We start from the raw sequence: 23,706 nt of genomic DNA on the forward strand, positions 1-23,706 counted from the left end.
GTAATTATTGATCATATTTCTACATAATGTATTTTTAATCACTGCATGTATCATCATTATGTTTTATTATAACTCAACTAGTTATTACATGTTAATAATGTAATTATTGATCATATTTCTACATAATGTATTTGTAATCACTGCATGTATCATCATTATGTTTTATTATAACTCATCTAGTTATTACATGTTAATAATGTAATTATTGATCATATTTCTACATAATGTATTTGTAATCACTGCATGTATCATCATTATGTTTTATTATAACTCATCTAGTTATTACATGTTAATAATGTAATTATTGATCATATTTCTACATAATGTATTTGTAATCACTGCATGTATCATCATTATGTTTTATTATAACTCATCTAGTTATTACATGTTAATAATGTAATTATTGATCATATTTCTACATAATGTATTTGTAATCACTGCATGTATCATCATTATGTTTTATTATAACTCAACTAGTTATTACATGTTAATAATGTAATTATTGATCATATTTCTGCACAACCACTCAGACATGCTAACACTAGCGAGCAGTTGAGAATATGAAATTATTTTTGGTGCAAAACATAGTTTGCTTTATTCATTATTGACATATTTCTTTTTACTTGATGTTGTATATGTATGAGAGCTCCTATGTATGTATGTATGTATATATATTTGAGAGTTCCTATGTATGTATGTTTATGAGAGTTCCTATGTATGTATGTATATATATTTGAAAGTTCCTATGTATGTATGTTTATGAGAGTTCCTATGTATGTATGTATGTATAGCTATGAGAGTTCCTATGTATGTATGTTTATGAGAGTTCCTATGTATGTATGTATGTATGTATGTATGTATGTATATTTATGAGAGTTCCTATGTATGTATGTATGTATGTATGTATGTATGTATGTATGTATGTATATTTATGAGAGTTCCTATGTATGTATGTATCAGTGACGTGCGGTGAGGTTCATGGCTGGTGAGGCACTGACTTCATCACGGTCAGATTTACAAACATATGAACCCTAGAGAGTATCGTATTCACCATTTGATTGGCAGCAGTTAACGGGTTATGTTTAAAAGCTCATACCAGCATTCTTCCCTGCTTGGCACTCAGCATTAAGGGTTAGAATTGGGGGTTAAATCACCAAAAATTATTCCCGGGCGCGGCGCCGGTGCTGCCCACTGCTCCCCTCACCTCCCAGGGGGTGATCAAGGGGATGGGTCAAATGCAGAGGACAAATTTCACCACACCTAGTGTGTGTGTGACAATCATTGCTACTTTAACTTAACTTTAACTTTACACATACAAACTGTAGCACATTTAATTTAAAAAAACGTTATTATGGTCTTACCTTTACTTATAAATGAAGTCCATGCGCTGCTGTTGTGCTGGATTAACGCACCCCCGCCGTAGAATGCACCCCCCTGACGGGAGTGTTATATCAACTAAAGCCCACACTTAAACTTTCACGTGCAAGATTGAATGTATTTAAAAAAGTTATTTAATAAGAAGCCAAAATGTGCAAAAACAATAATGTTGGAGGAGTTGTGAATGAATGAAATATGAAATCCGTGCTGCAGTCTGCAGGTGTACCTAATGTTGTGGCCCTGACAACTCCAACACCAACATTATTGTTTTTGCACTTTTTGGCTTCTTATTAAATAACTTTTTTAAATAGATTCAATCTTGCACGTGGAAAGTTTAAGTGTGGGCTTTAGTTGATATAACACTCCCATCAGGGGGTGCATTCTACGGCGGGGGTGCATTCTCTACCACCAGGAGGCGGGATTACTGCGAGCCTCAACCAGTGCGTCTTTTGCAGCCTTTTTATGATTGCTCAGCACAAGAAATACTTACACACATACAGTTGTTGACTGTATACACTGTACATTATATACCTCAGATAACTCAACTATGGACATGTATAATACAATTCATATAGCAATACGCTCTCACTGCACAGCAGTTAGCCCAGTCATTGCGCAATCCATGTTGAGGCACAACGCAGTGACGCCTCAACTGGCTGCTGATCACCGCACCGTCTCTTCTCACTATTTCAACGGCAAATGTGAAAATTCAGCCATTTTCATCTAAAACTGGTGAAGTTAAATGGAAAATAACTTTATAGTATAATCACTGGATACATATACAGTAACAATTGAATTAATTGTTTTTCTTTTTACATTTTTTTTCTTTCCATGATGGCACGTGAGGCCCCGCCTCACCTGCCTCCCTTGACTGCACGTCACTGGTATGTATGTATATTTGTGAGTTCCTATGTATGTATGTATGTATGTATATTTATGAGAGTTCCTATGTATGTATGTATGTATGTATGTATATTTATGAGAGTTCCTATGCATGTAAGTATGTATATTTATGAGAGTTCCTATGTATGTATGTATGTATGTATGTATGTATATTTATGAGAGTTCCTATGCATGTAAGTATGTATATTTATGAGAGTTCCTATGTATGTATGTATATTTATGACAGTTCCTATGTATGTATATTTATGACAGTTCCTATGTATGTTTATATGTATATTTATTAGAGTTCCTATGTATGTATGTATGTATGTATATTTGAGAGTTCCTATGTATGTATATTTATGAGAGTTCCTATGTATGTATGTATGTATATATATTTATGAGAGTTCCTATGTATGTATGTATATTTTTGAGAGTTCGTATGTATGTATGTACGTATATATATTTATGAGAGTTCATATGTATGTATGTATGTATGTAGATTTATGAGAGTTCCTATGTATGTATGTATGTATATTTATGAGAGTTCCTATGCATGTAAGTATGTATATTTATGAGAGTTCCTATGTATGTATGTATATTTATGACAGTTCCTATGTATGTATATTTATGACAGTTCCTATGTATGTATATATGTATATTTATGACAGTTCCTATGTATGTATATATGTATATTTATGACAGTTCCTATGTATGTATGTATGTATGTATGTATGTATGTATATTTGAGAGTTCCTATGTATGTATATTTATGAGAGTTCCTATGTATGTATGTATGTATGTATATATATTATGAGAGTTCCTATGTATGTATGTATGTATATTTTTGAGAGTTCGTATGTATGTATGTACGTATATATATTTATGAGAGTTCATATGTATGTATGTATGTATATATGTATATATGTATATTTATGAGAGTTCCTATGTATGTATGTATGTATGTATGTATGTATGTATGTATATTTATGAGAGTTCCTATGTATGTATGTATGTATGTATGTATATATATGTATATTTATGAGAGTTCCTATGTATGTATGTATGTATGTATGTATGTATGTATGTATATTTATGAGAGTTCCTATGTATGTATGTATATTTATGAGAGTTCCTATGTATGTATGTATGTATGTATGTATGTATGTATGTATATTTATGAGAGTTCCTATGTATGTATGTATATATGTATATTTATGAGAGTTCCTATGTATGTATGTATGTATATATGTATATTTATGAGAGTTCCTGTGTATGTATGTATGTATGTATGTATGTATGTATATTTATGAGAGTTCCTATGTATGTATGTATATATGTATATTTATGAGAGTTCCTATGTATGTATGTATGTATGTATATATGTATATTTATGAGCGTTCCTATGTATGTATGTATATTTGAGAGTTCCTATGTATGTATGTATGTATGTATATTTGAGAGTTCCTATGTATGTATGTATGTATGTATGTATGTATATTTGAGAGTTCCTATGTATGTATGTATGTATGTATGTATGTATGTATGTATGTATGTATATGTATGATAGTTATTATGTATGTATGTATGTATGTATATTTATGAGAGTTCCTATGTATGTATGTATGTATGTATGTAGATTTATGAGAGTTCCTATGTATGTATGTATGTATGTATGTATGTATGTATGTATGTATGTATGTATGTATGTATGTATGTATGTATATTTATGAGAGTTCCTATGCATGTAAGTATGTATATTTATGAGAGTTCCTATGTATGTATGTATATTTATGACAGTTCCTATGTATGTATATATGTATATTTATGAGAGTTCCTATGTATGTATGTATGTATGTATGTATATTTGAGAGTTCCTATGTATGTATATTTATGAGAGTTCCTATGTATGTATGTATGTATGTATGTATGTATGTATATATATTTATGAGAGTTCCTATGTATGTATGTATATTTTTGAGAGTTCGTATGTATGTATGTACGTATATATATTTATGAGAGTTCATATGTATGTATGTATGTATGTATGTATATATGTATATTTATGAGAGTTCCTATGTATGTATGTATGTATGTATGTATATTTATGAGAGTTCCTATGTATGTATGTATATATATGTATATGTATATTTATGAGAGTTCCTATGTATGTATGTATGTATGTATATTTATGAGAGTTCCTATGTATGTATGTATATTTATGAGAGTTCCTATGTATGTATGTATGTATATTTATGAGAGTTCCTATGTATGTATGTATATATGTATATTTATGAGAGTTCCTATGTATGTATGTATGTATATATGTATATTTATGAGAGTTCCTGTGTATGTATGTATGTATGTATGTATGTATGTATGTATATTTATGAGAGTTCCTATGTATGTATGTATGTATGTATGTATATTTATGAGAGTTCACATGTATGTATGTATATATGTATATTTATGAGCGTTCCTATGTATGTATGTATGTATATTTATGAGAGTTCCTATGTTGTGTGTGTGTGTGTGTGTGTGTGTCATACTGGCTGTTGTGTGTGTGTGTGTGTGTCATACTGGCTGTTGTGTGTGTGTGTGTGTGTGTCATACTGGCTGTTGTGTGCGTGTGTGTCATACTGGCTGTTGTGTGTGTGTGTGTGTGTGTCATACTGGCCAGGGCACAGATCATGGAGAAGGCAGCAAAGGTGCCAGCGAGACCCTGGCCGCTCATGAAGGGTGTGGTGTAGGAGGCGGGGAGAATCCCTGCCACACCAAACAAGCTGCCTTGGAGGATGGCCCCGAACGCTGAGGAGGAGGAACACAAGTTGCAAGTCCAAGTCTCACACACACACACACACACACACACACACACACACACACACACACACACACACACACACACACACACACACACACACACACACACACACACACACACACACACACACACACACACACACACACACACACACACACACACACACACACACACAAGACAACACTGAGGAAGGAGACACTATCATACAAGACAACACTGAAGATGCTGCTAATAAACACATGAGATGACACCAATGCTGCTGCTTCTAATAAACACATGAGATGACACCAATGCTGCTCCTTCTAATAAACACATGAGATGACACCAATGCTGCTCCTTCTAATAAACACATGAGATGACACCAATGCTGCTGCTTCTAATAAACACATGAGATGACACCAATGCTGCTCCTTCTAATAAACACATGAGATGACACCAATGCTGCTCCTTCTAATAAACACATGAGATGACACCAATGCTGCTCCTTCTAATAAACACATGAGATGACACCAATGCTGCTGCTTCTAATAAACACATGAGATGACACCAATGCTGCTCCTTCTAATAAACACATGAGATGACACCAATGCTGCTCCTTCTAATAAACACATGAGATGACACCAATGCTGCTCCTTCTAATAAACACATGAGATGACACCAATGCTGCTGCTTCTAATAAACACATGAGATGACACCAATGCTGCTGCTTCTAATAAACACATGAGATGACACCAATGCTGCTCCTTCTAATAAACACATGAGATGACACCAATGCTGCTGCTTCTAATAAACACATGAGATGACACCAATGCTGCTGCTTCTAATAAACACATGAGATGACACCAATGCTGCTGCTTCTAATAAACACATGAGATGACACCAATGCTGCTGCTTCTAATAAACACATGAGATGACACCAATGCTGCTGCTTCTAATAAACACATGAGATGACACCAATGCTGCTGCTTCTAATAAACACATGAGATGACATTGAGTCCAAGTCCACAGCAGGCTGGACTCACAGTTGATGAAGATGATCTTGATCATGGTGAGCGTGAAGAAGGCCAGCGGGGTCACATCCACCTTCACCAGCAGGGCCGTCAGCAGGAAGACCACCAGGATGACCGTCAGGCTGCCAGAGATGCGCAGCTTCTGAGGGATCCTGAGGGGGAACATCAAGAACATTCCCAGGGGGTGTTAGGCTAGAGAAACACACAAACATCTACACACTGTAGAGAAGTCCACATAGTCACACAAACATCTACACACTGTAGAGAAGTCCACATAGTCACACAAACATCTACACACTGTAGAGAAGTCCACATAGTCACACAAACATCTACACACTGTAGAGAAGTCCACATAGTCACACAAACATCTACACACTGTAGAGAAGTCCACATAGTCACACAAACATCTACACACTGTAGAGAAGTCCACATAGTCACACAAACATCTACACACTGTAGAGAAGTCCACATAGTCACACAAACATCTACACACTGTAGAGAAGTCCACATAGTCACACAAACATCTACACACTGTAGAGAAGTCCACATAGTCACACAAACATCTACACACTGTAGAGAAGTCCACATAGTCACACAAACATCTACACACTGTAGAGAAGTCCACATAGTCACACAAACATCTACACACTGTAGAGAAGTCCACATAGTCACACAAACATCTACACACTGTAGAGAAGTCCACATAGTCACACAAACATCTACACACTGTAGAGAAGTCCACATAGTCACACAAACATCTACACACTGTAGAGAAGTCCACATAGTCACACAAACATCTACACACTGTAGAGAAGTCCACATAGTCACACAAACATCTACACACTGTAGAGAAGTCCACATAGTCACACAAACATCTACACACTGTAGAGAAGTCCACATAGTCACACAAACATCTACACACTGTAGAGAAGTCCACATAGTCACACAAACATCTACACACTGTAGAGAAGTCCACATAGTCACACAAACATCTACACACTGTAGAGAAGTCCACATAGTCACACAAACATCTACACACTGTAGAGAAGTCCACATAGTCACACAAACATCTACACACTGTAGAGAAGTCCACATAGTCACACAAACATCTACACAGGTCTGTGCTCACTGACTCCTTCACAATTTGGAATGTTGCCTTTCCTTCACAATCACCCTAAGTCAGGAGACAAGAAGGCAAATGTATTTGAATGATTCTAATTTAGAAATAAACTTCAATAAAAGTCCGCTGACATTGGAGTCAATAGCAGCTGCTCCACAAAACCCTTTAAAAACATCCAAAGAGCGACAACAACACTATTTACACTTGGTGACTTGAATAATAACAAGTATTAGTCATATTGTTGTTATACACACTAATAACTACTTATAGCAGCACAGTCCATTTACACTTGGTGACTTGAATAATAATAAGTATTTGTCATATTGTTGTTATAAACACTAATAACTACTTATAGCAGCACTGTCCATTTACACTTGGTGACTTGAATAATAATAAGTATTAGTCATATTGTTGTTATAAACACTAATAACTACTTATAGCAGCACTGTCCATTTACACTTGGTGACTTGAATAATAACAAGTATTAGTCATATTGTTGTTATAAACACTAATAACTACTTATAGCAGCACTGTCCATTTACACTTGGTGACTTGAATAACAACAAGTATTAGTCATATTGTTGTTATAAACACTAATAACTACTTATAGCAGCACAGTCCATTTACACTTGGTGACTTGAATAACATTAGTCATATTGTTGTTATAAACACTAATAACTACTTATAACAGCACTGTCCATTTACACTTGGTGACTTGAAAAACAAGTATTAGTCATATTGTTGTTATAAACACTAATAACTACTTATAGCAGCACTGTCCATTTACACTTGGTGACTTGAATAACAAGTATTAGTCATATTGTTGTTATAAACACTAATAACTACTTATAGCAGCACTGTCCATTTACACTTGGTGACTTGAATAACAAGTATTAGTCATATTGTTGTTATAAACACTATTAACTACTTATAACAGCACTGTCCATTTACACTTGGTGACTTGAATAACAAGTATTAGTCATATTGTTGTTATAAACACTAATAACTACTTATAACAGCACTGTCCATTTACACTTGGTGACTTGAATAATAAGTATTAGTCATATTGTTGTTATAAACACTAATAACTACTTATAACAGCACTGTCCATTTACACTTGGTGACTTGAATAATAACAATTATTAGTCATATTGTTGTTATAAACACTAATACATACTTATATATTTATCAATGAGACTGTTAAAAACATCTCCATGGCTCTAGGGCCAGCACTGACATGTGTCTGTCATTTATCTTTTTCAAATGGTGTTTTTCCTGATAAAATGAAGAAGGCGAAAGTGCTTCCTCTGTATAAAAGCGGTTATAAACATTTGTTTTCAAATTACCGCCCAATTTCATTACTACCCCAATGCTCTAAAATCTTAGAGAGGCTTTTCCAGACCAGATTACAAAAATTCATTGATAAACAGACTGTTGTGTGATAGCCAATACGGTTTTAGGAAAAAACATTCCACAGGAATGACTTTGATGCACTAGTCGACAACAAACTCTATGCTATTGGCATTTTTATTGACCTAAAAAAAGCCTTTGACACATTAAACCACAGTATTCTAATGAACTAACTGCAGACATATTTAGTTAGAGAGACCTCTTTAAAATGAAAGTTATCTCTCGAAGAGAACACAATTTGTACAGATGGGAAATAACATATCAACAGACAGAGTTATCATTTGTGGGGTCCCTCAGGGGTCAGTCTTGGGACCAAAACTTTTCACATTATATATCCATGATGTAGTCAAAGTATCTGACGTACTAAAATTAGTGTTGTTCGCGGACGACACCAACATCCTCTGTTCTGGAAAATATTTAATTCAATTAGTAAACACAGTGAACAGTGAATTGTCCAAAAATCATTTGTGGTTTTTAATAAATAAATGATCACTAAATCTCTCAAAAACAAACTATATCCTCTTCGGGAGAAGGGGACTGGAAAAAAGATACACATCGAAGTTAGTGGGACGTCTATAAATAGAGTAAATTAACACAAGGTCTTGGGGGTTAAGATAGACGCTCTACTGACTTGGAAACCACGTGTGAAAGCAGTACAGTCTAAATTGGCAAAGGGTGTCTCCATTTTGTGGAAAATGCAGAAATGACTAAATCAAAATTCACAAAGAACGATTTACTTAGCTCTTTTATTGCCACATTTACAGTATTGCGCTGAAGTTTGGAGGCACACCTACCGCGACACTATTGAACTGCTATTTAAGCTCCAGAAAAAGGCAATTCAGAATCAGAATCAGAATACCTTTATTGTCATTGTATGGAAACAACGAAATTGGACAGCAATCCAGCTCAGTGCTTTTAAAACAAACCTATATGAAATAGTGTTAAGACAACAACAATAATAAAACAATTGAAAATTTAAAAACATAATAAAATGTTAAAAAAAAACCACATATTGCACAGTAGATCTTTATCAGAGGTAAACAAGTAATAAAGTGGTGAGTGTTCAGGTAAGTGCAGAGTTTAGGGCAATAACAGCTCTAGGATAGAAACCGTTTTTCAGTCTATTTGTCCGTGCTTTGATGGTCTTATAGCGCCTCCCTGAGGGTAAGAGTTCAAGCCAGTGGTGACCTGGGTGGGATGAGTCCTTGAGGATGCCGTTTGCTCTCCTGTTGCAGTGTCTCTTATGCAGGTCCTCTAGAGATGTAAGAGGACATGCAGTGATCTTCTGGGCCGCGTTTATGACCCCCTGTAATCTCTTTCTCTCTGCCACCGTGCAGCTAGAAAACCACACGGAGATGCCATATTGACTCAATGGAGCAGCGATAGAAGGACAGGAGCAGGTTATCAGCCAGATCTATTTTCCTCAGCCTTCTCAGAAAATACAGTCTTTGCTGACCTTTTTTCTGGAGTGCAGTGGTGTTGCTTTTCCAGGTCATGTTGCTTGAGATGTTCACGCCCAGGAACTTGCACTCTGAGACCCTTTCCACCTCCTCTCCCATGATGTAGATGGGCTGGATGAGCTCAGTGATTTTTTTTCCTGAAATCAACAATCAGCTCCTTGGTCTTTGTGGGATTGAGAATGAGGTTGTTTTTTGCATAGTGGTCTGACAGTGCCTTCACCTCTTCTCTATGGGCAGTCTCGTCCCCTTCTGTGATGAGCCCCACCACTGTAGTATCATCCGCAAATTTGATGATGGAATTGCTAGGATGGATGGGAATACAGTCATGGGTGTAAAGACTGAAAAGCAAGGGGCTCAAAACACAGCCCTGTGGGGCACCGGTGCTGACGCTGAGGGTTGAGGAAAGATGGTGTCCGACCTTCACTCTCTGAGGGCGGTTTCTTAATCCAGTAACAGATCTGTTGAGACAGTCCTAACTCCAGCAGCTTGGGAATCAGTCCGCTCGACAGAATGGTGTTAAAGGCACTACTGAAGTCAATGAAGAAAAGCCTGACATAGCTCCTTGGCTTTTCCAGATGTGTAAGTGTGGAATGGAGTACTGTTGCTATAGCATTCTCTGTAGATCGGTTTGCTCTATATGCAAACTGGTGAGGGTTGAGTGTAGGTGGTATGAAATCGGTGATATGGCTTCAGACCAGTTTCTCAAAGCACTTCATGATGGTTGGTGTGAGAGCTACTGGCCGGTAGTTATTTGGGCTGCTGGCGTTTCCCTTCTTTGGCAGGGGGATTATTGTGGAGGACTTTAGGCAAGGTGGAATCAAGCCCTGTGATAGGGACTGGTTGAATATTTTAGTAAAGACATTTGCCAGTTGGTCCGCATAGTCCTTCAGAACCCTTCCTGTCACGCCATCTGGTCCCGCCGCTTTCCTTGGGTTTACAGCTCGCAGTGTGCGCCTGACCTCCTGCACCGTGAGGATGTCGCTGCCGTGCACTGGTGGCTGTGGTGATGCCTCCGGTGTCTCCACCTCAAAACGAGCGAAGAAGTGGTTTAACTCCTCAGCCAATGAAGCGTCCCTGCTGGCTGCGGCGCGGTTGCTGGTTTTGTAGTTGGTGATGTGTTGTATCCCTTGCCACATCTGCCTTGTGTTGTTACTGCTGAAGTGACCCTCAATCTTCTGCTTGTATGACGCTTTAGCCCTCCTAATGCCTTTGTCCAAACGGATTCTTGACGCCTTGTAGAGTGCCTCGTCTCCATTTCCAAAAGCACTATTTCTCTCCTTCAACAGGATTTTGACCTCTCTGGTCATCCAGGGTTTCTGGTTAGGGTACACCCGGATACACCTGTCCACTGTGACTGTGTCTACACAGTGTTTGATGTAGCCTAAAACAGATGAGGAGTACAGTTCCAGGTCCTGGTGTGCAAAGATGTCCAAGTCGGTGCTTTCAAAGCAGTCTTGTAACTGCTCCGTAGCTCCATCTGGCCACGTTTGAACGGTCCTTGTTGTGGGGGGAGCTTTTTTCCTGAGGGGGGTGTATGCTGGTGTCATGAGCAGGGACATGTGATCTGAGAAGGCAAGGTGTGGTAATTGTATAGCCCTATAGCCCTGCTTTATGTTAGAGTAGACTTTATCCAGGGTGTTTACACCTCTGGTGGCACATTTTACGTGCTGATGAATTATACATTATGCCCCATATAGAGCTCATACCAATGATCTGTTCATAATGAGTAATTTTCTTGAACTACATGATATAATCCAATACAGTAGCCTTCAAGTTATGTTTATGGCCTCACAAAGGGCTCTACCTGCAAATATACAGAGTCTGTTTTTACTCAGAGATGGTCCACATAAACTCAGGGGTGTCCTGAAATTCAAACATAACATGGTAAATTCCACATTCAAGGGTTAGGTGGTGAAAATGTGGGACAATGTGAGCGGTGAAATTAAACTGTCTTCTAGCCTAAGAGTGTTCAACCTTGCGGTAAAAAATGTGTTGTTGGGAAACTATCAAAAACATGACTAGTTGTTTGGACTATCTCAACTGTGGCACACAGGTGCAAAAGAACTCACTGTGGAATAAGGGACATACTACACCAGACAAGGCTTCAGGATACCCAGGCAAGATGGAGCTAATCTCATGGTCGCTCAATGCTGTTGACAAAGTGTTTTCCAGCATATGTTATTCTTGTTCTGAAGTTGTCATGCATCCATTAAATTTCAGCCTGTTGTTCACTATTCTTTATTTATTTTATATTGCCTTTCAAATGTCTATTCTTGGTGTTGGCTTTTATCAAATACATTTCCCCCAAAAAATGCGACTTATACTTCAGTACGACTTATATATGTTTTTTTCCTTCTTTATTATGAATTTTCGGTTGGTGCGATTTATACTCCGGAGCGACTTATACTCCGAAAAATACAGTATATAACCAACATATAAGTTGATTGTAAATTAGGGGCGGGACATGGATAAGCATTCTTGCTTTCTTCCTGTATCCCTTTTCGGTGGGTGCCGTTGCATGTCTGTCAAAGAGTGATGAAGTGTTGCTATAAATGTCTGTCTGCCGGAATAAATACATTAATTCAAATTCATTCATATCAGCGCCGTGATCAGAAAGAGCTAGCTAGCTTGTGCTGCTGATGACATCATGGCTTCAGAGCTGGTGAACGTTTATTGGAGATCATAAACCATGCCTCTCAGAATTGATAACCAAAGTAATCGTTTATTTCCCATTCATGGCATTTGGAAGCAGCTGAGACCCCGAAAGGGACAAGCGGTAGAAAACGGATGGCTGAGACAACGGGAGCGCACTACTGGCTGCCAGCAGCAGGGGTGTTGTTGAGTAAATCTCAGTCAAAAGTGTGGCACGTATAGTCTTCTTATATTTTGAAAATATGTTAAACATTGCAAAGGAATAGATATTTCATATCAAGGCTACAAGAGGCGAGGGAAAAGAAGTTCAAATGTTGGATGATGATGATGATAGACCAGAAGTCATCACACTAATACAGAAAGAACGTGGAAATGTATTTATGCTTTTTAAAGTTGTAGGATGTGTTCAACTGCATTGTTCATTTGTGTGTTTCATTGTAAAAAAGATCAATCCTCTTCCATGTTACTTTGATAAAAAAAACAAACCCATGACACATTTACTTCTTGTAAAAAGTATCATTGGTGTCATCTGTATGAAGCAGAAGTAGGCGTGCATACCTCTGGTGGATGAAGGAGTTGAGGCAGGTGAAGATGAGCAGAGGCACCATGGCGCACAGCGTCATCACGTTGTTGAATTTGGACTCCAGGACGTTACGCGTGTCCAGGCCAACGTTGGTCTGGTTGGCCGTCTGGTTGAACTCTGTGGGGGAGTCCTTCAGCCGACTGGTGAAGTACTGAGGAGGAACGATCAATCATTGAAGCACACTTGGTATAATCAGTTGTTGTATTACAAGATTCTGTTAAACTACTTCTACATCTAGTACTTGGCAATGACCTTCACTGAAACAACCTCAACACTACTCCTACATCTAGTACTTGGCAATGACCTTCACTGAAACAACCTCAACACTACTTCTACATCTAGTACTTGGCAATGACCTTCACTGAAACAACCTCAACACTACTTCTACATCTAGTACTTGGCAATGACCTTCACTGAAACAACCTCAACACTACTTCTACATCTAGTACTTGGCAATGACCTTCACTGAAACAACCTCAACACTACTCCTACATCTAGTACTTGGCAATGACCTTCACTGAAACAACCTCAACACTACTCCTACATCTAGTACTTGGCAATGACCTTCACTGAAACAACCTCAACACTACTTCTACATCTAGTACTTGGCAATGACCTTCACTGAAACAACCTCAACACTACTCCTACATCTAGTACTTGGCAATGACCTTCACTGAAACAACCTCAACACTACTTCTACATCTAGTACTTGGCAATGACCTTCACTGAAATAACCTCAACACTACTTCTACATCTAGTACTTGGCAATGACCTTCACTGAAACAACCTCAACACTACTTCTACATCTAGTACTTGGCAATGACCTTCACTGAAACAACCTCAACACTACTCCTACATCTAGTACTTGGCAATGACCTTCACTGAAACAACCTCAACACTACTTCTACATCTAGTACTTGGCAATGACCTTCACTGAAACAACCTCAACACTACTCCTACATCTAGTACTTGGCAATGACCTTCACTGAAACAACCTCAACACTACTTCTACATCTAGTACTTGGCAATGACCTTCACTGAAACAACCTCAACACTACTCCTACATCTAGTACTTGGCAATGACCTTCACTGAAACAACCTCAACACTACTTCTACATCTAGTACTTGGCAATGACCTTCACTGAAACAACCTCAACACTACTCCTACATCTAGTACTTGGCAATGACCTTCACTGAAACAACCTCAACACTATTTCTACATCTAGTACTTGGCAATGACCTTCACTGAAACAACCTCAACACTACTCCTACATCTAGTACTTGGCAATGACCTTCACTGAAACAACCTCAACACTACTTCTACATCTAGTACTTGGCAATGACCTTCACTGAAACAACCTCAACACTACTCCTACATCTAGTACTTGGCAATGACCTTCACTGAAACAACCTCAACACTACTTCTACATCTAGTACTTGGCAATGACCTTCACTGAAACAACCTCAACACTACTCCTACATCTAGTACTTGGCAATGACCTTCACTGAAACAACCTCAACACTACTTCTACATCTAGTACTTGACAATGACCTTCACTGAAACAACCTCAACACTACTTCTACATCTAGTACTTGGCAATGACCTTCACTGAAACAACCTCAACACTACTCCTACATCTAGTACTTGGCAATGACCTTCACTGAAACAACCTCAACACTACTTCTACATCTAGTACTTGGCAATGACCTTCACTGAAACAACCTCAACACTACTCCTACATCTAGTACTTGGCAATGACCTTCACTGAAACAACTTATACATCGAGTACTTGGCAATGACCTTCACTGAAACAACCTCAACACTACTCCTACATCTAGTACTTGGCAATGACCTTCACTGAAACAACCTCAACACTACTTCTACATCTAGTACTTGGCAATGACCTTCACTGAAACAACCTCAACACTACTTCTACATCTAGTACTTGGCAATGACCTTCACTGAAACAACCTCAACACTACTCCTACATCTAGTACTTGGCAATGACCTTCACTGAAACAACCTCAACACTACTTCTACATCTAGTACTTGGCAATGACCTTCACTGAAACAACCTCAACACTACTCCTACATCTAGTACTTGGCAATGACCTTCACTGAAACAACCTCAACACTACTTCTACATCTAGTACTTGGCAATGACCTTCACTGAAACAACCTCAACACTACTCCTACATCTAGTACTTGGCAATGACCTTCACTGAAACAACCTCAACACTACTTCTACATCTAGTACTTGGCAATGACCTTCACTGAAATAACCTCAACACTACTTCTACATCTAGTACTTGGCAATGACCTTCACTGAAACAACCTCAACACTACTTCTACATCTAGTACTTGGCAATGACCTTCACTGAAACAACCTCAACACTACTCCTACATCTAGTACTTGGCAATGACCTTCACTGAAACAACCTCAACACTACTTCTACATCTAGTACTTGGCAATGACCTTCACTGAAACAACCTCAACACTACTCCTACATCTAGTACTTGGCAATGACCTTCACTGAAACAACCTCAACACTACTCCTACATCTAGTACTTGGCAATGACCTTCACTGAAACAACCTCAACACTACTTCTACATCTAGTACTTGGCAATGACCTTCACTGAAACAACCTCAACACTACTCCTACATCTAGTACTTGGCAATGACCTTCACTGAAACAACCTCAACACTACTTCTACATCTAGTACTTGGCAATGACCTTCACTGAAACAACCTCAACACTACTCCTACATCTAGTACTTGGCAATGACCTTCACTGAAACAACCTCAACACTACTTCTACATCTAGTACTTGGCAATGACCTTCACTGAAACAACCTCAACACTACTCCTACATCTAGTACTTGGCAATGACCTTCACTGAAACAACCTCAACACTATTTCTACATCTAGTACTTGGCAATGACCTTCACTGAAACAACCTCAACACTACTCCTACATCTAGTACTTGGCAATGACCTTCACTGAAACAACCTCAACACTACTTCTACATCTAGTACTTGGCAATGACCTTCACTGAAACAACCTCAACACTACTCCTACATCTAGTACTTGGCAATGACCTTCACTGAAACAACCTCAACACTACTTCTACATCTAGTACTTGGCAATGACCTTCACTGAAACAACCTCAACACTACTCCTACATCTAGTACTTGGCAATGACCTTCACTGAAACAACCTCAACACTACTTCTACATCTAGTACTTGACAATGACCTTCACTGAAACAACCTCAACACTACTTCTACATCTAGTACTTGGCAATGACCTTCACTGAAACAACCTCAACACTACTCCTACATCTAGTACTTGGCAATGACCTTCACTGAAACAACCTCAACACTACTTCTACATCTAGTACTTGGCAATGACCTTCACTGAAACAACCTCAACACTACTCCTACATCTAGTACTTGGCAATGACCTTCACTGAAACAACTTATACATCGAGTACTTGGCAATGACCTTCACTGAAACAACCTCAACACTACTCCTACATCTAGTACTTGGCAATGACCTTCACTGAAACAACCTCAACACTACTTCTACATCTAGTACTTGGCAATGACCTTCACTGAAACAACCTCAACACTACTTCTACATCTAGTACTTGGCAATGACCTTCACTGAAACAACCTCAACACTACTCCTACATCTAGTACTTGGCAATGACCTTCACTGAAACAACCTCAACACTACTTCTACATCTAGTACTTGGCAATGACCTTCACTGAAACAACCTCAACACTACTCCTACATCTAGTACTTGGCAATGACCTTCACTGAAACAACCTCAACACTACTTCTACATCTAGTACTTGGCAATGACCTTCACTGAAACAACCTCAACACTACTCCTACATCTAGTACTTGGCAATGACCTTCACTGAAACAACCTCAACACTACTTCTACATCTAGTACTTGGCAATGACCTTCACTGAAATAACCTCAACACTACTTCTACATCTAGTACTTGGCAATGACCTTCACTGAAACAACCTCAACACTACTTCTACATCTAGTACTTGGCAATGACCTTCACTGAAACAACCTCAACACTACTCCTACATCTAGTACTTGGCAATGACCTTCACTGAAACAACCTCAACACTACTTCTACATCTAGTACTTGGCAATGACCTTCACTGAAACAACCTCAACACTACTCCTACATCTAGTACTTGGCAATGACCTTCACTGAAACAACCTCAACACTACTCCTACATCTAGTACTTGGCAATGACCTTCACTGAAACAACCTCAACACTACTTCTACATCTAGTACTTGGCAATGACCTTCACTGAAACAACCTCAACACTACTCCTACATCTAGTACTTGGCAATGACCTTCACTGAAACAACCTCAACACTACTTCTACATCTAGTACTTGGCAATGACCTTCACTGAAACAACCTCAACACTACTCCTACATCTAGTACTTGGCAATGACCTTCACTGAAACAACCTCAACACTACTTCTACATCTAGTACTTGGCAATGACCTTCACTGAAACAACCTCAACACTACTCCTACATCTAGTACTTGGCAATGACCTTCACTGAAACAACCTCAACACTACTTCTACATCTAGTACTTGGCAATGACCTTCACTGAAACAACCTCAACACTACTCCTACATCTAGTACTTGGCAATGACCTTCACTGAAACAACCTCAACACTACTTATACATCTAGTACTTGGCAATGACCTTCACTGAAACAACCTCAACACTACTCCTACATCTAGTACTTGGCAATGACCTTCACTGAAACAACCTCAACACTACTTCTACATCTAGTACTTGACAATGACCTTCACTGAAACAACCTCAACACTACTTCTACATCTAGTACTTGGCAATGACCTTCACTGAAACAACCTCAACACTACTCCTACATCTAGTACTTGGCAATGACCTTCACTGAAACAACCTCAACACTACTTCTACATCTAGTACTTGGCAATGACCTTCACTGAAACAACCTCAACACTACTCCTACATCTAGTACTTGGCAATGACCTTCACTGAAACAACTTATACATCGAGTACTTGGCAATGACCTTCACTGAAACAACTTCTACATCTAGTACTTGGCAATGACCTTCACTGAAACAACCTCAACACTACTTCTACATCTAGTACTTGGCAATGACCTTCACTGAAACAACCTCAACACTACTTCTACATCTAGTGCTTGGCAATGACCTTCACTGAAACAACCTTAACACTACTTCTACATCTAGTACTTGGCAATGACCTTCACTGAAACAACCTCAACACTACTTCTACATCTAGTACTTGGCAATGACCTTCACTGAAACAACCTCAACACTACTTCTACATCTAGTGCTTGGCAATGACCTTCACTGAAACAACCTTAACACTACTTCTACATCTACTACTTGGCAATGACCTTTACTGAAACAACCTCAACATTACTTCTACATCTAGTACTTGGCAATGACCTTCACTGAAACAACCTCAACACTACTTCCCAATCTAGTACTTGGTAATGACCTTCACCGAAAATACCTCAACACTACTCCTACATCTAGTACTTGGCAATGACCTTCACTGAAACAACCTCAACACTACTCCTACATCTAGTACTTGGCAATGACCTTCACTGAAACAACCTCAACACTACTTCTACAACTAGTACTTGGCAATGACCTTCACTGAAACAACCTCAACACTACTTCTACATCTAGTACTTGGCAATGACCTTCACTGAAACAACTTCTACATCGAGTACTTGGCAATGACCTTCACTGAAACAACCTCAACACTACTCCTACATCTAGTACTTGGCAATGACCTTCACTGAAACAACCTCAACACTACTTCCCAATCCAGTACTTGGCAATGACCTTCACTGAAACAACCTCAACACTACTTCTACATCTAGTACTTGGCAATGACCTTTACTGAAACAACCTCAACACTACTTCTACATCTAGTACTTGGCAATGACCTTCACTGAAACAACCTCAACACTACTTCCCAATCTAGTACTTGGGAATGACCTTCACCAAAAAAACCTCAACACTACTCCTACATCTAGTACTTGGCAATGACCTTCACTGAAACAACCTCAACACTACTTCTACATCTAATACTTGGCAATGACCTTCACTGAAACAACCTCAACACTACTCCTACATCTAGTACTTGGCAATGACCTTCACTGAAACAACCTCAACACTACTTCTACATCTAGTACTTGGCAATGACCTTCACTGAAAAAACCTCAACACTACTTCTACATCTAATACTTGGCAATGACCTTCACTGAAACAACCTCAACACTACTCCTACATCTAGTACTTGGCAATGACCTTCACTGAAACAACCTCAACACTACTTCTACAACTAGTACCTGGCAATGACCTTCACTGGAACAACCTCAACACTACTTCTACATCTAGTACTTGGCAATGACCTTCACTGAAACAACTTCTAATTCGAGTACTTGGCAATGACCTTCACTGAAACAACTTCTACATCTAGTACTTGGCAATGACCTTCACTGAAACAACCTCAACACTACTCCTACATCTAGTACTTGGCAATGACCTTCACTGAAACAACCTCAACACTACTTATACATCTAGTACTTGGCAATGACCTTCACTGAAACAACCTCAACACTACTCCTACATCTAGTACTTGGCAATGACCTTCACTGAAACAACCTCAACACTACTTCTACATCTAGTACTTGACAATGACCTTCACTGAAACAACCTCAACACTACTTCTACATCTAGTACTTGGCAATGACCTTCACTGAAACAACCTCAACACTACTCCTACATCTAGTACTTGGCAATGACCTTCACTGAAACAACCTCAACACTACTTCTACATCTAGTACTTGGCAATGACCTTCACTGAAACAACCTCAACACTACTCCTACATCTAGTACTTGGCAATGACCTTCACTGAAACAACTTATACATCGAGTACTTGGCAATGACCTTCACTGAAACAACTTCTACATCTAGTACTTGGCAATGACCTTCACTGAAACAACCTCAACACTACTTCTACATCTAGTACTTGGCAATGACCTTCACTGAAACAACCTCAACACTACTTCTACATCTAGTGCTTGGCAATGACCTTCACTGAAACAACCTTAACACTACTTCTACATCTAGTACTTGGCAATGACCTTCACTGAAACAACCTCAACACTACTTCTACATCTAGTACTTGGCAATGACCTTTACTGAAACAACCTCAACATTACTTCTACATCTAGTACTTGGCAATGACCTTCACTGAAACAACCTCAACACTACTTCCCAATCTAGTACTTGGTAATGACCTTCACCGAAAATACCTCAACACTACTCCTACATCTAGTACTTGGCAATGACCTTCACTGAAACAACCTCAACACTACTCCTACATCTAGTACTTGGCAATGACCTTCACTGAAACAACCTCAACACTACTTCTACAACTAGTACTTGGCAATGACCTTCACTGAAACAACCTCAACACTACTTCTACATCTAGTACTTGGCAATGACCTTCACTGAAACAACTTCTACATCGAGTACTTGGCAATGACCTTCACTGAAACAACCTCAACACTACTCCTACATCTAGTACTTGGCAATGACCTTCACTGAAACAACCTCAACACTACTTCCCAATCCAGTACTTGGCAATGACCTTCACTGAAACAACCTCAACACTACTTCTACATCTAGTACTTGGCAATGACCTTTACTGAAACAACCTCAACACTACTTCTACATCTAGTACTTGGCAATGACCTTCACTGAAACAACCTCAACACTACTTCCCAATCTAGTACTTGGGAATGACCTTCACCAAAAAAACCTCAACACTACTCCTACATCTAGTACTTGGCAATGACCTTCACTGAAACAACCTCAACACTACTTCTACATCTAATACTTGGCAATGACCTTCACTGAAACAACCTCAACACTACTCCTACATCTAGTACTTGGCAATGACCTTCACTGAAACAACCTCAACACTACTTCTACATCTAGTACTTGGCAATGACCTTCACTGAAAAAACCTCAACACTACTTCTACATCTAATACTTGGCAATGACCTTCACTGAAACAACCTCAACACTACTCCTACATCTAGTACTTGGCAATGACCTTCACTGAAACAACCTCAACACTACTTCTACAACTAGTACCTGGCAATGACCTTCACTGGAACAACCTCAACACTACTTCTACATCTAGTACTTGGCAATGACCTTCACTGAAACAACTTCTAATTCGAGTACTTGGCAATGACCTTCACTGAAACAACTTCTACATCTAGTACTTGGCAATGACCTTCACTGAAACAACCTCAACACTACTCCTACATCTAGTACTTGGCAATGACCTTCACTGAAACAACCTCAACACTACTCCTACATCTAGTACTTGGCAATGACCTTCACTGAAACAACCTCAACACTACTTCTACAACTAGTACTTGGCAATGACCTTCACTGAAACAACTTCTACATCTAGTACGTGGCAATGACCTTCACTGAAACAACTTCTACAGTGAGTATTTGGCAATGACCTTCACTGAAACAACTTCTACATCTATTACTTGGCAATGACCTTCACTGAAACAACCTCAACACTACTCCTACATCTAGTACTTGGCAATGACCTTCACTGAAACAACTTCTACATCTAGTACTTGGCAATGACCTTCACTGAAACAACTTCTACATCTAGTACTTGGCAATGACCTTCACTGAAACAACTTCAACACTACTTCTACATCTAGTACTTGGCAATGACCTTCACTGAAACAACTTCTACATCTAGTACTTGGCAATGACCTTCACTGAAACAACTTCTACATCTAGTACTTGGCAATGACCTTCAATGAAACAACCTCAACACTACTTCTACATCTAGTACTTGGCAATTACCTTCACTAAAACAACCTCAACACTACTTCTACATCTAGTACTTGGCAATGACCTTCACTGAAACAACCTCAACACTACTTCTACATCTAGTACTTGGCAATGACCTTCACTGAAACAACTTCTACATCTAGTACTTGGCAATGACCTTCACTGAAACAACCTCAACACTACTTCTACATCTAGTACTTGGCAATGACCTTCACTGAAACAACCTCAACACTACTTCTACATCTAGTACTTGGCAATGACCTTCACTGAAACAACCTCAACACTACTTCTACATCTAGATCACTAAGATCTTCTGAGACCAATCTGTTAGCGGTTCCAAGAGTAAACTCAAATCAAGGGAGATCATCATTCAGTCACTATGCAACACATAGCTGGAATAAACTTCCTGAAGATGTCAGACTCTCCCCAACTCTCACTACTTTTAAAACTAGACTGAAGACTTTTATGTTCACCTTAGCTTTCAGCTAAATCTTTTAATCTTTTAACTTTTAACGTCTGCACTGTTTTTATTTTTATTGTCTGCATTTTAATTTTGCTTTTATTTTCTTTCATTTCACTTTGTTGTCTGTGAAGCACTTTGAGTCTGCCTTGTGTATGAACAGCGCTATACAAATAAAGTTGCCTTGCCTTGCCTTGCCTAGTACTTGGCAATGACCTTTACTGAAACAACCTCAACACTACTTCTACATCTAGTACTTGGCAATGACCTTCACTGAAACAACCTCAACACTACTTCTACATCTAGTACTTGGCACTGAAACAACCTCAACACTACTTCTACATCTAGTACTTGGCAATGACCTTCACTGAAACAACCTCAACACTACTTCTACATCTAGTACTTGGCAATGACCTTCAATGAAACAACCTCAACACTACTTCTACATCTAGTACTTGGCAATGACCTTCACTGAAACAACCTCAACACTACTTGTTACGGCTACTTTTGCGTTAAAAAATGTTCGCAAAAATAAAAATAAAGATTGCAGAGTAGTCCTTAGGAGGAGGTCTATGACTCACTAAATTCCTTAATAAGCACTCGCGGAGATATGTCGAGATTCCAAATGATCATAATTTATTTTCACAAACAAAAAATATTCTCCGCAAAACAATACATAAATAATATTATTCAAAAGGAGCTGTAATAGAACAATACAATCCAAACAATTATGTTCTTCAAAATAAAAATGAATTGAGTTACTATTCAAGTCTCATCAAAGTCCATAGTCTTATCAGACTATCTGAAGCGGTCATCGAGTCATCGAGGCTGGAGAACCGAATCCCCCCTCAGTCCATCAGCAGGCAGAGCTTATCTATTGGTCGTTGAACCGTGTTGGTCTTGGTTTTAACCAAAACACTTCTCACGAAGCCTTTGGCATCTGGAAATGTCTTTAC

At 38.7% G+C, this 23,706-nt stretch overlaps 1 protein-coding gene across 4 annotated transcripts in view; it reads right to left on the reverse strand.

Moving 5' to 3' along the window:
* Nucleotides 1-23,706, reverse strand: part of LOC133657075 (equilibrative nucleoside transporter 1-like) — a 110,526-nt gene that overhangs the window by 39,916 nt on the left and 46,904 nt on the right. For all 4 annotated transcript variants that reach the window (XM_062057990.1, XM_062057993.1, XM_062057991.1 and 1 more), the window contains exons 4-6: nt 13,291-13,466; nt 6,103-6,242; nt 4,933-5,067 (exon numbers count right to left, since the gene is read on the reverse strand). In XM_062057990.1, coding sequence (XP_061913974.1) covers nt 4,933-5,067; nt 6,103-6,242; nt 13,291-13,466 — 451 coding nt within the window. The remainder of the gene's footprint in view (nt 1-4,932; nt 5,068-6,102; nt 6,243-13,290; nt 13,467-23,706) is intronic.

The sequence above is a fragment of the Entelurus aequoreus genome, linkage group LG09 (assembly GCF_033978785.1).
Source record: "Entelurus aequoreus isolate RoL-2023_Sb linkage group LG09, RoL_Eaeq_v1.1, whole genome shotgun sequence".
Taxonomy (NCBI): domain Eukaryota; kingdom Metazoa; phylum Chordata; class Actinopteri; order Syngnathiformes; family Syngnathidae; genus Entelurus; species Entelurus aequoreus.